The following is an 18,931-nucleotide window of genomic DNA, read 5'->3' as shown; positions in this document are numbered from 1 at the left end:
CCGGGCAGCAGCAAAGTGTGGAAGCATTACAGAGTAGTGTACAATGCTCGGTCATACTAAAACTGTGAATAAGCATTTACTGCTTCTTTAACTTTTCGGTAGTATGTTTACATCTGCTTTACCAAAACAGTCTCTTGATAAAGATATTTAAGTGTCACTGTGGCTGATGTAACAAAAGTTGTTACCACCTTATCTCATGTTTTATCTCATTTTTAGATGCAAACTTTTCTCGTGACTACATAACATTGATGCATATGAGAAAAGTTTGTTCATGTTTTAATGCGAAAGATTTTGCTGCATTATAGTCCTACGCAGAAGGTCTTCCAGCTGCTGGCAGAGTGTTACTTACTATTGGTTGTAACTGTCATCATATAGCCCAGCAGTACTCTCTTAATGTTAGAGTATGTTCAGATGGATACCTAAAAATGCTGCTTAATAAGCATTTGTGAAGACTAAACAGTACTGTATAAACTATCTGTGTCAACTTCAGTCATTACAGCAAATGGCAAAGTTTACATAGAAGTCTGCTTTTAAATTGTAAATTTTCAGCTTCACCATTTTGTGGATGATTTGGGTGCTCATGTGACATACCTGAAAGTGGGTGGGAGCTAAAAGAAACAAAAAATCCAGAAACTAGGCCAGCATGTTTGCACAAACAATTTTTCTTCTAAAACCTTTAATGCATTATTAATTTTAATGAATGTTCTATCAAATGCACTTTAAACAGTGCCTAAACTTTGGCTTTAAGTACAGCCTTCTCTGGTCAATGCTATGTATATTAATCTTTTGTTGAAAAATACATATACTTTTTTTTTTAATATCACTCAATGGCAATGTGAGCATCTTTACTTGCAAACTGCCACATGTGGGCATCATTTAAAGTGGACCTGGCGACTGTTGACTTCTATTGTACAACAAAGTTACATGGATTTTCACTATCAATGATTGTCATTTAACATGATCACCGATGTGGGGGAGCACCCGATGCAAACAAGACTTGTGGAGTGCCACAGCCTTAGGTCACAGCACCAGCGACCAATGCAAGCAAAAGTTGACAGAGGCTGGAACTAACTGCAGTATAAAAGCTATCTCTTTCTAGAAAAGTCATTAAAATGACAAAGATTAAAAATGGTTATAAACTGTGGCTATGGCCATTTTTAATCTTTGTATGTCATTCTAATGACTTTTTCAATAAAGCATACATTTTTTACTGACGGTGGTGCCAGCCTTTGCTAACTTTTGCTCTCATTTAACATGTACATTTTGTGTTGGTTTTGTAAGCAAAAACAAACAAATTTTAAAACAATACTTCTACTTACTTGACAAGACTTTTAAGGAAATAGGTTGCTTTTGATGGATAGTCTGAGTTAGGTTAAATCTTGCATAGCAGATATAGAAATCCCGTGAATCCTGTGGTTGAACATTTGAAAAATAAAGATCACCATTTAGACCCTGGGAAACCCTTCCATTCTGAGGTAGCCGCTGGAAGACTGGGAAAAGAATGACAACAGTCATGTCAGTCATGCAAACATAACATCCATGATTTGTTAACAGTAGTGTTGGTGTACAGTATGTTGCATTAGCTGTGTACTCTCCCACATTTGTAAAATATATCTAGTTCAACACTGTATTTGGGCAATCTGTTAAACTGGCTCAGATAATTTAATTTTACTTCCATTAGCTATACAAACAAAACACACTGGGGGAATATTACCTCATATGTGAAACTGGAGGAGTGTATTAGAACTTCAGGCCAAATTATTGTTTGGACAAATTCTTGTGAGTGCAATACTGTGGCATACATTTTACAGCAAACATACAAAAATAAAATGGAAGTCTTACAGGACAACTGAAGCAAGAGCCATGTGGAGGCTGCCATATTTATTTTATTTTAAACAATACAAGTTGCCTAGCAGCCCTGTTGATCTATTTGACTGCAGTAGTTCTTCAATAACACCAGAAAAAGCATACAGTTAATCTTGTCAGATCTGACACTAATGTCAAAAACACCTGATCTGCTGTATGCTTGTTCAGAGTCTATGGCTAAAAGTATTAGAGGCAGAGGATCAACAGGACAGCCAGGCAACTGATATTGTATTAAAGGAAATAAATATAGCAGCCCCCATATCCCTCTTGCCTCAGTTACCCTTTAAAATAATGCATCTAAAACTTTTTGTTTTAGAAAGAAAAAATAAAGCTTTTTGTATCCTGCATTTTTCAATGTTCAGTAATATCTGACTGTCACCTAGTACTGATGTACATTTTAACATTTGTTTGCCATTTATGCAAATCCCAAACTCTGCAGTGAGAATGGTCCCATACAGATACACTGTACACATGGCTTCCAGCAGGGCACTGAACTGCTGCAGAAAAGCACCCCGATGTGAACCAGGCTAAAATGTATCTGCTGCAAGATCTTCAGTTACCGTATATACTCGCATATAAGCCGACCCGCATATAAGCCGACCCCCCAACTTTTACCTGAAAAACCAGGGAAAAATGATTGACCCCCATATAAGCCGGGGGTAGGAAATGCTGGCCGCCTTATTCCCCTAGTGTGTCCCAGTATAGCTAGTAAAGTGCCCAGTATAGGTAGGTAGTGCACCAGTATAGCTAGTATAGTGCCCAGTATAGCTATTGTAGTGCTCAGTATAGCTAGTAAAGTGCCCCAGTATAGCTAGTATAGTGCCCAGTATAGCTAGTATAGTGCTCAGTCTAGCTAGTATAGTGCTCAGTTTAGCTAGTATAGTGCTCAGTATAGCTAGTATAGTGCTCAGTCTAGCTAGTAATGTGCCCCAGTTTAGCTAGTATAGCGCTCAGTATAGCTAGTAATGTGCCCCAGTTTAGCTAGTATAGCGCTCAGTATAGCTAGTAATGTGCCCCAGTTTAGCTAGTATAGCGCTCAGTATAGCTAGTAATGTGCCCCAGTTTAGCTAGTATAGCGCTCAGTATAGCTAGTAATGTGCCCCAGTTTAGCTAGTATAGTGCTCAGTATAGCTAGTAATGTGCCCCAGTTTAGCTAGTATGGTGCTCAGTATAGCGCTCAGTATAGCTGGTCCGCGGGTCCCCCGCTCCCCCCACGGCCGCCGCCGCCGCTGCTATTACCTTTCTGCATCTTCTATTCCCCTCTCCGTGCTTGTAAACATCCACAGCAGCGCGCCCGCTACTGTGACGAGCGGCGAGCCAGGAAAGAGCGGTTCCCATAGTAACAGGACGCTCTTTCCTGCCTCCTGCCTCGTCACAGTAGCAGCGCCAGGCACGCTGCTGTGGATGTTTACAAGCACGGAGAGGGGAATAGAAGATGTGGAAAGGTAATAGCAGCGGCGGCGGCCTTGGGGGGAGCGGGGGACCCGCGGACCAGTGGAGGGGGGGGACCCGCGGACCAACATGACTCGCATACAAGCCGACCCCCCAACTTTTGGCCCCCTTTTTGGGGGTCAAAAATTCGGCTTGTATGCGAGTATATACGGTAACTTATGCACTTAAATGTTAAGCTATTCAATGTCACATGATAAAGCAGGGGTTACTGTATTCTGAATGCTGTGCAGTGTGGCTGATTAGAACACTCTGTATATACCTGCTTTGCATGTTGTTTATCATTATAGTGCTGTTTAGTTAGGTTCAATAAACCCAATAGGACCCCCCCCTCCATATTCAGCTGCAGTAAACATAAAAGGTGCATGGGTGAGGTTGAACTGTGTACTTTTACCCTTAAAGTGAACACGCGGTGAGAGTTATATGGCGGCTGCCATATTTATTTCCTTTTAAGCAATACCAGTTACCTGGCTATCCTGCTGATCCTCTGCCTCTAATACTTTTAGCCATAGACCCTGAACAAGCATGCATCAGATCAGGTGTTTGACATTGTCAGACATGACAATATTAGCTGCATGCTAGTTTCTGGTGTAATTCAGCCACTAATGCAGCCAAATAAATCAGTAGGGCTGCCAGGCAACTGGTACTGTTTAAAAGGAAACAAATGTTGCAGCCTCCATATCACTCTCACCTCGGGTTCACTTTTAAATTAACACATTCCCTAGACTTGATGGTTATGTTGAGAAAGATTACCTTTTTAACATTTGCTGAAGTACCCATTAAGTCTTCTTTGTATAATTTGAATATTTTATATGTGTTAGTAAAATATACATTGGCATGTCATTAAATTACACAAGATAAAAATTCACAGAAACACACAACCAAATGACTTACAGTTATCCATCCAGAAGACAACAGGGGGTGGTAAACCCCTTGGAGGTTTACATGGTAAAACCAGCGGCATGCCCTGTTGCATCACAATTGGTTCAATTTTCTCTTTAGTCCACAAAGGTGATCCTACAAAAAGTAACAAGGGACAACGTGAGACACATATTACTGTGCACACATTCTATAGCTGCCTGTCACATCCATAATCTCACTTGTGATAGCTTTAGCAAGACAAGAGCTGGCATTTATGCATGCCCTCATTTGTGACAGAACCCTTTGGGCATTGTTCTATGCCTTTCTGCAACTCGTGCAAATTTGCCCAAAGTAAGCCTACATTTTCAGATGGTGTAATGCTTTTCTCTGTACTTTGTTTTCAGTGTTCGCATAAGCTTATTAACCTCCTGGCAACATTACATGAGTCAACACACTCAAATATTCATATTTTGCAGAAGAATGGCTAACAAAATGATTTTTATGTGAGTCAGACTTCAAATGTGAACAATGGCAACTCTAAAACTAAAGCTATAAGAGAACAAAACATTATAGTCATACCAATGAAACCAAAATACATCTATCCTACCTAATAAAACCACCAGTGTCTGCATCCACCTGCAATCATGGGTGTCGCTGTACTGTGCAGGGCTGTGTGGCGCGTGGGGGCCGTAACCGCAACCCTGCACAGGTGCAGTACAGCAGGAGGCACTGTGTACAACCTAGTGTCCATTAATACAAAGGTATGATTACATATGAATTGTTGGAAACATACTGATAAACAACAAACAGCAAAACCGTATAAACAAACTACTACCGCAGTTTGATGTGTAGATGGCAGGTCATCAGCAAATATAAAGCTAGTGTTTTTTAGAACTGAATAGCCTGTGCTAATGCTTACTTGACATTATCATAAATGACTCACAAGGGATCTTCATGTATTCTCAACTTATATACTTTTATCTGCTCTTTGTGTGAACCTTCAGAGTGGAAATTAGTATTCATAGGTTAAAGTGGATCCGAGATGAACTTTTACTCATTGCATAATTGTGTTCCTTTCCTATTGTTTATAGGGCATTCCACAAGCCAAATTCCCTATAAACTAAATAAGCCACTACCACAGGTTTTCAGAGAGCCAAGGCACTTTCAGACAGTAGCAAGGGCTCATGGGAGCTAAGTCTGGGCAGGAGGAGGGGAAGGTATTACTCGCCAGAGATTTCAGAGGCAGAGGGGAGGAGGGAGGATGAGGGGGGATTAGTTTACTTTGCTCAAGATGCAGATAAGCCTGCCTCTGTGTAATGTTTACAAACAACATGGCGGCTGTCATTGTATCACAGGAAGAAATATTCTTATTCTATTAAAGCTGTTTACAGCTAGATTTGCTGTGTAAACTATCTAAACTTTAGATAATATATAGACAAGTTACTTGATATAGTTAGTTTTTCATCTCAGATCCGCGTTAACTAATGGTCAGGAAAACGTCTGTCTGTGTTTAAAACCTTCATTTCTGCTGACTTAACTGAATTCTTTGTGTATCTCTACTGATAGTTACTTTCACGTTCCTGGTAAATTAGTGCTATTTATAAAAAGGCCATCTGCATGGTTGGCAGTCTTCTTTGCATAAGAGTTAAATTGCATTTGTTGCTGCAGCCATGAACTCTACTAACAGATAAAGGTTTTCAGAAGTGTGCAATGATTTTCACTACAATTCTGTTTTTTTATACAATACTACCTGTGACTATAATAGCCATCCAATACTGGCCTTGCATTCTGAGTTTTCTCTGCATGTTTTGAATCTTTTGATTATATTATGTATGTACCATGAAAGATAAAATCCCTAAATTATTTACAATATTGGCCAGTTTTAACCATTTCCAATCCTTTCTCCAGATTACCCCCAGATGATCTGCCTGTGCTAAGCGGCAGGGAGTACCACCTGGCACCCTGTAGCTCCACCTATATTTTGCATATACCATTGAATTATTATGTGCCCCCATGAGTGTTTCCTACTCTGTACAGCTTTACAGAATATAAATCAATAATAGTAATGTATACAATTTTGCTACTTTATAGTACTTTATAAATGCATAATAATAATGTATATTACATGGCACTGCGTGGGGCAGACAGCGATCGAAGTGCTGGGCTTAGTCTGACATCTTGAACTGAAGGGGCTGATGCTGTATCAGATTATATAGGACAACAGCACCTCTAGTGGCAGCCATTATGCTCCTTGTCAGACTATGTCCGTCATCAGGAATTGGTGAGAACAATCCATTGCCAGACCAACTCCGACGATGGATTGAAAATGGTGAACCTCTGCCATGTTAATTTAGTGGTATTTCCAATGAAATACAAGACTGACAATTCTTGCATACCATCAAATTCTGTTTTTATTTACATTCTGCACAGTGTCCTCACCTCATTGAAATGGGGATGCATTTGATAAATCCAGGCTAGTTATCAATGGAACACAAACACTCTAATAGTAGTCCGAAGATGTATTATTTGTAATATTTACTTCCTGTACTTACTTGCTTATATCGTGTCTGTACTGTTTTGTACCCCATGTTTGTTTCTTACCTACAGCGCCACTGAATTTGTTGGCACTTTATACATCAATAATAATAATCAATAAACGTTTTTAAGGATCACATCTCACATTTGCAGAAAGTTTTGAATAAAGGTGGCCACACACCATACAATTTTTTTAATATCTATTTAATTTAAAGGGAACCTGTACTCAATAAAATTATTTAAAATAAACACATGAGGTAACTTCAAATGAAGATTACATCGTTATCTTGCCATCATTTCCTCTCAGAAGCTCACCATTTTCTTCTGACAATAATCCCTTCCAGTTCTGACAACATTTTGTCCGAACTGAAATATATCAGTTTCTGTCAGTTATATATCAGTTGCTGTCAGTTATAGCTGAGAGGAGAACTGATGTGTCCATGTTTCCCTATGGCTCAAGTGGGCGATGTTACAGTTTAACTCTGTGCTGACCAGGAAGCTGTTATGGTGTAATGGCCATTTTCAAAATGGAGGACAGAGAATTCTCTTGATCACAGTGGCCAAACAGGACGCAGGAGAGGAGAAAGAGATTGAGGAGTAGACTATGCAGGAGGTAAGTATGACTTGTGTATGTTTATTTTGACGTTTAATTTTCAGTTCGGGTTTTCTTTAAGAATTGCAATCAATTTCTCTGACTAATTGTAACATTTCAAAAATCTGACCAAAGTACCACACACGTATGTTCAATCTTTCCCCAATTATGATAAAAATGATTGGAAACTGACAAAATTGCTAGGGTGTGTATATTAATAAATTGACAATATAACACACACTATGCAATCTTTAGAAAGATTGAAGAAAAATATCTGGCATTCCGGATCGATAAAAATTGAAGAAAAACGGGAAATTCGATCGGATTTTTCAGTCCAATGAAAAAAAAAAACTTGCAATTTTTTGGGGAGATCCGATCATTTTTATCGAATAGCCGTAAAATCGGATCATTTTATTGTATCGTGTATGGCCACCTTAAGGTGGATACTATTTATTGGCTGGCATCATCCTTATTTACAACTTTCTGAATTAACTAGCGGCTAACACTACAATTCTCAACTACATTTCGCTTTCACAAAACTATTCTTATGAATGTTTAAACTTCCTTTAATCACCACCTACCGTAGGTCACCTAGGGGAACATTCCCCCCACTTTAACTATTGCTATGATTTGAATTGTAAGGTCATTTTGTCAACGGTGCTCCATGTTATTGGAGTACTAGAGTGTTTCTCAGTGTGACAAATGTACTCAAACTGAGATTTTCCATTTAAATATCTCTATTAGAGTGCGCTTGAAATACAAATAGACGTGTTGTGAACTTACTAACATCCTGAGAAACTATTTCATGCTGAGATCTCAGCATGTCTCATTCTGCCTGCTTTCGACTAATGGCAGCATTCCTTCCCTATGGTTGGCATAATAACTCTAGTGCCGCCAAGACCACTAAATCAGGACAGCAGCAACAGATACATTACAATGTAACTTGCAAACAGGGACACACTTACACTTTTTAACACAATTTTTGTGTCCACATTTTGTGCAATTTATCACATTGTAAATGTAGAAGTACCCATAGACATTAGGTGACTGTAGAGTCATATCACATTGTGGACTATTGTTTATCTAAAAAAGGACTTTATACAATGAATATTTAAGTACAAACAGCAATACGCCAAAGACAAAACCGGTTAACTGAATAATTTTCGTCCATTCCATCAAATATACTGTGAGCGAATGACCTACACAAGACTTTTCTATGGTTAGGTGGTAACCAACCAATAGTTGCCATATTATGTCTATAGGTACTTTCACAAATAAGATACAGATTGACATTTGTTGTACATTACACATTACTGAGCATTGACATTTGAGTGGGACAGTGTATGGCTTGACAAAATGGAAAATTAAAAGGAACCATAGTTATAACAAACAGGGTATTTGTGCAAATAGACAATGGGATATTTCAGTGGATAAATATGTAAACACTGGGTAATGTATTGTATAGAAGGTCTCTGTTATGCCTTGGTAAGTGAGAGTAATTGGCATAATGTTGCTATATCAACATTGTTACTACTATATTAAAGTGAAGGTTATTTCTCACATCTAGCACTTTGTTGCTTCTGTTATGTTGTACTTTAGTAGTAATACAAGCTTGTGGATTTGAACGAGTGACATGTACATGCTATATGTGCACTTTATTGTTCATTACAATGCATCGGCAGCAACACTGATACTGTGTAAGAAAATGTGCACAGCAGTGTGTCGCAATTCTTTTAATTAAAGTATATTGAATATTTGATTTTGCTACTACAGTAATGATTATAGATGTGGCAGATAGAGATGGCCCGAATGGTTCGCATTCGAACGCCAACATGCAAACTTCGGTGGTTCGCGTTCGCGGTAAACTGCAAACTATATGCGAGTTCGACCCACCCCCTATACTACATCATTAGGCTCAACTTTGACCCTCTACATCACAGTCAGCAGACACATGGTAGCCAATCAGGCTACACGCCCTCCTGGAGCCCCCCCCCCCCCCTTATAAAAGGCAGGCAGCGTCGGCCATTTCCCTCACTCGTGTGGCTGCAGTAATTAGAGAAGGAAGAGTTGCTGCAGAGACATAGGGAAAGCTTAGTTAGGCTCTTGTTAGGCTTGTTAGCTTGCTCCTTGCTGATACTTATTGCTAAAAAGCACCCCTCAACAGCTCTTTTGAGAGCTAATGTTGTTCTTGTGATCTATTTGTTTGTGTGTGTGTGTGTGTGTGTGTGTGTGTCAATGACAATTGCATATACAGTGCTGTCAGTCAGTCGCAGCTGCTGGTGGGACCTTGGCCCCTTGGTAATTCCTACTGTGCCACTGCCAGGCCCAGCACATTCAGTGTCTATCTTTTCACTGCACGTGTGTGACAGCTGCACATTTGTTATACCAATCACTGCATACCTGTTCATGTTTACTGCACCTGCATAACAGAAGCACGCACTGTTATATACCAGTCACTGCACCTGTTCACGGTACCTGTGTGTGTGACAGCTGCACATTGTATTGACACCAGTCACTGCATACCTGTCCAGTGCACCTGCGTGACAGCACGCAGTGTTATATTATATACCAGTCGCAGCAGAATTGTTCACTGCACCTGTGTAACCGCACATTGTTGTACCAGCAGTCACTGCAACCTTTTCAATGCACCTGTGTAACCGCACATTGTTGTACCAGAAGTCACCTTTTCACTGCACCTGTGTAACCGCACATTGTATTAGTCAAGTCACTGCATACCTTTCACTTCATCCCCCCCCCAATATGGACAATGCCAGAGGCTGGCCACCCGGAAGGTCTGTTCGAGGCCGCGCTGTTGTGATTTCGTGCGGCCCTCTTCGACCAAAGTACAGTGTTCAGAAGAAGGCACGTGCCATCAACCCCCAATATTGTCATGTTGTAGTTGACTATTTAACACAGAACACTTCATCTTCCTCAGCTTACGCACGGAAGCGTGACATATCTTCCTCCTCCTGCTCCGATTCTGGCACCCCACTTAACACTCCGTTGGCAGCCATCACCAAAGTGCCATCATCCCAGGGCTCAGCGGTGTGGAAAGTTTTTTGTGTGTTTGCCTCAGATGAGAGCAATACCATCTGTACTGTCTGCCAATGAAAACTGAGCCATGGAAAGACCAAGACAACTAGTAGGGACAACTACCTTAGGAAGGCACATGATTACAAAGCACACACTGCAATGGGATGAACACCTGAGGAAAAGCAGCACACAAATGCAAAGCCATACACCGCTGTGTAAGATACAATCACGCAATTATTTCTCAAAAAAGGCAATACCCAAACTGTACTGTGATGTTGAAAGGCAAGTGGTGTCATCTCTGGTGTCATACACAGCGTTGGGTCAAGGGTCCATCTGACCACGGATGCCTGGTCTGCAAAGCACGGTCAGGCCTGCCCGAAGACTAAGTCATTCCCTGTCACGGAAGAGCCGTGAGACCAGAAAACGCAATCGGTTTCCTGAACCGATTGTCGTTGCGTTGCCAGATCAAGTTCTGATGTCTAGGGGGTCTTCTTTTGGAAATATAGCTTTCATAGCTGCTAGAGGAAGCCTTTTCAAGAAGCCTGTTGTCTGTGACTGTCCCAAGGTATTGTTTAATTAACAAGGAACAAAGGATTTCCTGTCACAGGCAGATCACAGCTAAGTGTGAGCTTGCCATTTGGAAAGGATACCATTTGGTGAGCCCCAGCAAAAAGAGCTTCCCTCACAGCAAGGGCTCAGACTTACCGGAGCCATGTAGACAGCTTAGAAATACATGGAGTTTATGATTTTTTTAGCCAGTTTAAGGAATACCGTTCATATGAGAGGTATGAAAGTTATCTCATTCTGCTGGTCTAGATCTGGTGAATATTTTAATATTAAATTGAGGCCCCTGACATACCCAGAACCAGAGGTATTCCACTACTTCATAACCGGGCATGCGAAAGCACCCAAGTTTGATGTCATATGAACTGGCATATTCTAAGGAATATGAATCTGTGACTGTTAAGTGTGTGCAGGAAGCATAAGCCGAGATATGAAAACTGTCATATTTGGTGGGCATTAGAAACCCACCCTGGAGATTAACCGCACCCTGTCCAGCCCCTGGGCTGAACCTGAGACTCCACCCAAAATTGTGGTTTATTCAAAAGTTTTTGCCAGGGCCTCCTCCTGCATTCCTCCAATTCCATCTCCATGTGAGCCTGCTGCTGCCTTGAGGACGGGCAGCGGCCATCTTGTCTGAACTTTGGCTCCTGAACTGAAACAAGAACTGCACATGTTTTCCCAGAAAGGACATATTTCCACAAACTTAAGTATTGTCTCCCTTTTTATTTTCATACTGGCTACTAATGTCTCTATAATTGTTGATTTTAATGATTTCCTGTACATATTAATTATTTATATTGCATTAATAATAAACAACTAAAAGTTGTTTTATTTGTTCAGCTACACCTGCTATTCAGCCACACAGAAAGAATTCTAGCTTCTGAAGAGTCGCTACTATTGTTGATAGCTAGAAAAACTAGAGTGTGTTTAACCGTTTTTATTTGCAGGTATTAGTCTCAGTATAGTTAGGGCTCCTACCCTTCTGTAGGATGGTGGCAGTTATACCCTGAAATAGTGTGTAAATTGTATTACCGTAACTCACAAGCTCCCTTCTAGTCGATCTGCTGCCAAAATCCCAGCGGTTTCTGCGCACCGATTGCGACCACAGATTCCATGGTCTGTGTGCTGAAACCTATTGGAAGGCATTGTGCGGTCCGGCCACTATACAGCATCTCTACCTGCACACCGTGTAACTGCCTGCCCCAAGACTAAGTCGGTCCCCACACAGCATCTCTGCATGCAGGCTGCTTGACTGCCTTCTCCGCCACCACCAACAGGGTCAAGGGCTCCAGGCGATTCCTGAATTTTTAAGGTGCTATAATAATTTTTCTGGTGCGTGTACATGCCTGCCTAATTTTTCTGGCTGCACTGCGGCTGAAACAACAAAACAAAAGGCATGTACATGTGTCAATTGCGTATCACAATGAAGCAATGAATGCTGGCTATATGAGTGTCTCGGGGGGGGGCACACCCAAGATAATAAGGTTGTTGCTTCGTTGTGGATAGATCAAATTCGATCAGCTGGACAGTCACTGTTGTTCTGTCATTGAGCTACCTCAGCCCAGCCACCATATGGGCTTGAAAACCGCTATTGCCTGCACTCTCACCATGGTGCGCACCAGTCCAGCATGGCCATCATTACAGTAAGTTTGGTCTGTCAGTGTGAAGCAGTACACTACTTACATTACCTGATGTATACACATGCAAGATGTTTTAAAGCACTTTATGCCTCCAATTTAGCATGCAATGTGATATCTGTGTAATAATCAGTGTAAGCAACAACCAGATCTCTGATTATGTGGTGATCTGCAGTATCACCAATAATACAGATGCTATACCTAATTATGTAGTGATCTGCAGAATCACTAATAATGCAGGTATAGTACACGGACAAGTGTGATGCTAAAATGCACTGTGTGTTTTGGTGCAACAGTAATTACTGACAGATTTGGCAGGAGCTCACCAGAGGAGATGGCGGGCACTGTCAGTACAGCGAACACCTCACCAGTGACGAGGGCTCACTGGTGAGTAGAGAGGTCAGACTAATCGAGTTCGGCAACAGGCAGGCAGATACAGTACAGAATCAGAAGGCAGAGAATAAACGGGCGCATGGCGTGACGTCAGCCGACCCTCCGGTCAGCTGAGCCGCCTCCTCCTAGCATAAAGGTCGTGATGGTGCACGTGCGCACGTGTCAATGCCACCTTATGGGGGCCTGATATAGCCGTCCTCGGCGTGCTAGACGCCCGAGGTACGGGTGGCGAGATGGACAGGGGCACAGAGGCAGCTGCGGAGGAAGTGTTTCTTGAGATTATTGAGTGCAAACTCAGCGAATGGTAAAAACTTTGCCCATTCCTGCTGAGCATCGGCCACATAACACCTCAAGAATTGTTCCAATGATTGATTAATCCTCTCAGTCTGACCATTGGTCTGTGGGTGGTAGCCAGATGAAAATGACAGATTCATACCCAGGTGGTGACAAAAGGCTTGCCAGAACTTGGACATGAATTGGACCCCCCTATCTGACACTACATCTTCCGGAATGCCATGCAACCGGAAGATGTGTTGAACAAAGAGTTCTGCCAATTCTTGTTCAGAAGGGAGTCCTTCCAGGGGAATTAAGTGGGCCATCTTGCTGAACCTATCAACTACCACCCAAATTACCGTTTTTCCTTCAGACCTAGGTAGTTCGCCCACAAAGTCCATGGATAAATGAGTCCATGGCTCTTCAGGAATGGGCAAAGGTTGAAGGGTGCCTGCTAGAGCCTGCCTAGATGGTTTACTCCTAGCACAGACCGAGCAGTCCCTCACAAATTCCTTGCAGTCTAGGGATAAAGACGGCCACCATACACATCTAGACAGCAAATTCTGCGTCCTGGCTACTCCTGGGTGACCTGCAATCTTGTGAGCATGAAATAACTGTAAGATCTGTAATCATAAGTGTAAAGGTACAAATAACACCCCTTCAGGTTTCCCCTCGGGAACTTCCGTTTGATACGGTCTTAAAGTGAGTGCCCAGTCCTCCCATGTCTCAGTGGCTGCTACAACAATTTTCTCGGGCAGAATATTTTCAGGAGTTGAGGGAAGGATTGACTCTGGCTCAAAACATCTGGATAAAGCATCCGCTTTGACGTTCTTACTTCCAGGTTGATAGGTAATTACAAATCTGAATCTCGTGAAAAATAGGGACCAGCGAGCCTGTCGAGGACTGAGTCTCTTAGCCCCCTCAATGTATTCCAAATTTTTATGGTTGGTGTAGACCGTAATGACATGTTCGGCCCCCTCAAGCCAATGACGCCACTCCTCAAATGCAAGTTTAATGGCCAGCAATTTCCGATTTCCAATGTCGTAGTTTCTCTCAGCCGGAGAGAATTTCCGTGAGAAAACAGCACATGGATGCAATCTACCTTTATACCCAGAGTGTTGTGAGGAGGGAGCTTGTCTGCTGATTTAGGACAGAACACACCCGTAAACTCAGCATACTGTGAAGGTACACCTATCTGAACCTTGGTGGTACATACTGCCACTTTCTCTAAACAATGCTGGTGACAGAATGGAGACCAGCTTAACAATTGACCGGAGCTCCAATCAATGTGTGGAGAGTGTTTCCTCAACCACGGCATACCTAGGATAACAGTAGAGGTGGCCATCTTAAGGACAAAAAACTGTAAGCTTTTTTTGAGTAATACCCCCACATGACATAAAAGAACTGGCATCTGTGAGAGGGCCTGCCTGCCCTGCAAAGGAGAATCATCCACTGCTGTAACATAAACTCGCCTGTCCAAAGGAACCAGCGGTATCCCCCATTTCTTAACAAACTCTGCGTCAATAAAATTTGCCTCAGATCCCGAGTCTATAAATGCCTGGGTAGACAAAACGCGGTCTTCCCAGGTAATAGAACAAGGAAGTAGTAACCATTTATCAGGTAGAGGTAAGACTGGCTCGCCTAGGGTAGTACCTCTAACTACACCTAGGCGGCAGAGTTTTCCGCCTTCTTTGGACAGTTCTGGGCTAAATGTCCCTTTTCCGCACAGTATAAGCAGAGGCCTTCTTTACGTCTCCGGGATTTCTCCACCTCAGATAATCTGGACTGACCGATCTGCATCGGTTCATCAGGAGGTGTAGGGGGAGAAAAGGAGAACGGAACCGCTTTAATAGCAATTTTACCCCGGGATTGTTTTTGGTACCGGACACGGCGGTCGATCTTAACTGCCAGTGCAATGGCCTCATCCACTGATTTTGGTTCAGGATGGCCAAGCATTAAATCAGACACTGAGTCAGACAAGCAGGTCAGAAAGCAATCTAACAAGGCAAACTGACCCCACCTAGCCGATACTGCCCACTTTCTGAACTCAGCGGCGTAGGTTTCTACTGTGTTATGTCCCTGCCTGAGGATCTTAAATTTCCTCTCAGTGGTAACAGCGATGTCCGGATCGTCGTAAATGATCGCCATTGAGTCGAAAAATGTCTGTACTGAGGTCAAAGCCTCATGACCATTAGGCAGACTGTAAGCCCAGGTCTGAGAGTCCCCAGTTAACAAAGTTTTAATGAAGGTTATCCTTTGACTCTCAGAACCTGAGGATACTGGTCTTATCTCAAAGTACGAGAGACATCGGTTTCTGAAGTTATGAAAATCCGATTTATGCCCTGAAAATTTCTCAGGCATGGGCATTCTGGGCTCAGTAACTGGAGGGGACTGCACTGGTGCTGCTGCTGTCTGGAGGGTACGTACTGCCTCAGACAGCTGAGTGATCTGAGCCTGTTGAGCATTGACCGTCTCGGTTAAGGCGTTCACCGCAGTGGTCAATGCTGCAACTTGGCGGAACAGTGTGTCCATAGACGTCATGGTCTGCTGTTATGTAAGAATCAGTGTAAGCAACAACCAGATCTCTGATTATGTGGTGATCTGCAGTATCACCAATAATACAGATGCTATACCTAATTATGTAGTGATCTGCAGAATCACTAATAATGCAGGTATAGTACACGGACAAGTGTGATGGTAAAATGCACTGTGTGTTTTGGTGCAACAGTAATTACTGACAGATTTGGCAGGAGCTCACCAGAGGAGCTGGCGGGCACTGTCAGTACAGCGAACACCTCACCAGTGACGAGGGCTCACTGGTGAGTAGAGAGGTCAGACTAATCGAGTTCGGCAACAGGCAGGCAGATACAGTACAGAATCAGAAGGCAGAGAATAAACGATAACCAGGCAGAGTCGGCAGTAAGATAAGATAGGCAAAAGTACAGAATCACTGAGCAGGAGGATAGTCAAACAGAGCTAGGAGTCATACACAGATAATCAATACAATAAACTAACTATAGATAGATGTATATAGCAAACACTGCATATACATCTATCATAAGCCAGAACCTGACTAGGTCTGAGTGCTCACACGAGGCATTCGCAACAGCAGACACCCGAGGAATGAATCCTCCGGGCCCAAGAGCCCAGAGAAAGCCTGAGGCACGCCCCCCCCCCCCCCCCCCCCCCCCCCCCGTGCCTGGCCAATCAGGAGCGGCGGGCGCATGGTGTGACGTCAGCCGACCCTCCGGTCAGCTGAGCCGCCTCCTCCTAGCATAAAGGTCGTAACGGTGCACGCGCGCACGCGTCAACGCGACCTTATGGGGGCCTGATATACCCGTCCTCGGCGTGCTAGACGCCAGAGGTATGGGTGGCGAGACGGACAGGGGCACAGAGGCAGCTGCGGTGCCGGTGCTATTCGCCGCAGCTGCCTCACCAATCTGCTCTTAAAATGTTGCTGTGTGTCAAATCCTGATTTTTCCCTGGGACTTTTGGCATGTATCCCACTCCGCCATGCCCCCCTCCAGGTGTTAGACCCCTTGAAGCATCTTTTCCATCACTTTTGTGGCCAGCATAAATGTTTCTAGTTTTCAAAGTTCGCCTCCCCATTGAAGTCTATTGCAGTTCGCACAAACTGAACTTTTGCGGAAGTTCGCGTTCGAGGTTAACGAACCTAAAATCGGAGGTTCGAGCCATGTCTAGTGGCAGAATATCAGTATTACACTATAGCAATCGTTTATCAGACTCAACTAAAGGAAATCCAGCTATCGAATAAAACTATCAGAACTAAAACTGCTTTTTTTTAGTTGGTTAAAAATCACTAGTTTTTCTTCACTGTAATGGGTCCTGCATGTCACATCATTCTACCACAGTGCTTTGCTATCTTTATCTAGGCTACATCCTGCTCTGCAACATACTTTTTTTTATAACAGAATGCTACAAGTACCAATATATATTTGTGTTGTATACGTCATTCATACTACAGACTTAGAATATTAATAACTGGTCTGCTTTAAGAAGTCAATTATGTACTTTACAGGAATGGCAGGTGAGGAAGTTCTTGTATGCAGTGAAGCTGTATATCTAACTGTCTGCTCAGTGTTCAGCTTTAATTTCCAATGGCATTGTATAAAGTGACCTTACTTTAACTTTGCAGACACATTACCCAGGTTTACTTCTATGTTAATATGTTCCAACAATCTCGGCAAAGAGATTGTATCAGTATGGAGGAGAGAGATATTCTGGAAGGGTTCCACAATTAGGAGAGTTTGAGGAACAGTTTTCACTTCCATGCAGTTTTAACCAGAGTTTTAAGGGATTACCTTCTAACAAGATGGCTTTGAGGATTATTAAGATGTCTTTAATCAAAGAAAAAAGCAAGAGAATTAAAAAGAAAATCCAACATAGAAAATAAATGAGAAAAGAGTGAATGTTGCAGCATTAAAACAATTACAGCATTTTATTCACAAAGCAGAAAACAAAAGAAAACTAAAAAAACAAACATAATCAACATAAAAAAACAAGGACAGAAATTAAAAAGAATAAATGTGTGAAACTACTATTAAAGAGAACCCGAGGTGGGAATTACTTTTACTATTGGGGCACAGAGGCTGGTTGTGCGCACTAAGACCAGCCTCTGTTGCCCCATCGTGTGTCTCCATGTCCCCCCTGCTCGCCGCTATACCCCCCGCATTGCTGGCGACACGCAGCGTGTCGCCAGCTCAATGTTTACCTTGCGCTGTCAGTCAGCGCTGCTCCCCTGCCTCCTCCGCATCGGCGCACCCGCCCGTGTCCCTTCCCTCCCGCTGATAGGAGGGAAGTGACGCGGCGGGTGGCGCCGATGCGGAGGAGGCGGGGGAGCGGCGCTGACTGACAGCGCAAGGTAAACATTGAGCTGGCGACACAGCCAGCAATGCGGGGGGTATAGCGGCGAGCAGGGGGGACATGGAGGCACACGATGGGGCAACAGAGGCTGGTCTTAGTGCGCACAACCAGCCTCTGTGCCCCAATAGTAAAAGTAATTCCCACCTCGGGTTCTCTTTAAGGAAAAAATAAAGTAAAGGTGATAATTTTGCAGTTTCCTGATGCAATGTTTACGTATACAATATATTTCCTACACAACAGATAATTCCAAGAATAACTTACTGGACTGGCGAACAATAATATTGTTTGATACGGCTGTTCCATAGTCATTTTTGGCAGAGCACTGGTATTCCCCTTCATAGGATTCTGCTCTTCCACCATTTAAAATATTAATTTCCAAAGTTCCTGAGTTTGGTTTCATTGTTACCAATGGGTCCTTCTCTGTGTCAAAGAGAGTCCCATTGCGAGTCCAGGAAAAGCTGGAAAGTACAAAAAATGCAGCAGAATAAATAATGATCAAGTTAGAAGTAAATAAATAAATAGAAAAGATGGCAACTGAAGCATGCTAGAAATAAGAAACCAGGGTTAACCAGGGAGCAAAGGGAGGTCAGAAAAAAGGGTTAGGTTAACATAACCTTGGTAGGTTGGGGTTAGCAAAGTTAACGATATACATAATGGGTGAATGAGCATGAAATGCCCCAAAATAAGGGATGGCAGGGGCACTGAAGGCTCAGTCTATGTTTTAATATGCCACGGGTCCTACAGTCGGTATTATTATTTATTAGATTTATATAGCGCCAACATATTACGCAGCGCTGTACAATAAATAGGATTACAGACAATGATAACAGGGTTGACAGAACAA

General features: G+C 42.7%; 1 protein-coding gene across 28 annotated transcripts in view; it reads right to left on the bottom strand.

The window, feature by feature from the left end:
• The window catches only part of NRCAM (neuronal cell adhesion molecule), a 276,104-nt gene that overhangs the window by 78,516 nt on the left and 178,657 nt on the right, over positions 1-18,931 (bottom strand). For 18 of the 28 annotated variants that reach the window (XM_068276521.1, XM_068276532.1, XM_068276529.1 and 15 more), the window contains 4 exons: positions 18,349-18,545; positions 17,526-17,561; positions 4,210-4,332; positions 1,320-1,490 (listed from right to left, as the gene is read on the bottom strand). In XM_068276521.1, the coding sequence (XP_068132622.1) occupies positions 1,320-1,490; positions 4,210-4,332; positions 17,526-17,561; positions 18,349-18,545 (527 nt within the window). The remainder of the gene's footprint in view (positions 1-1,319; positions 1,491-4,209; positions 4,333-17,525; positions 17,562-18,348; positions 18,546-18,931) is intronic. The other 10 variants (XM_068276528.1, XM_068276531.1, XM_068276545.1 and 7 more) reach the window with 1 other exon arrangement.

The sequence above is a fragment of the Hyperolius riggenbachi genome, chromosome 3 (genome assembly GCF_040937935.1).
Source record: "Hyperolius riggenbachi isolate aHypRig1 chromosome 3, aHypRig1.pri, whole genome shotgun sequence".
Classification (NCBI taxonomy): domain Eukaryota; kingdom Metazoa; phylum Chordata; class Amphibia; order Anura; family Hyperoliidae; genus Hyperolius; species Hyperolius riggenbachi.
The sequence above is the reverse complement of the archived record's forward strand: the minus strand, read 5'-3'. Positions and strand labels throughout refer to the sequence as shown.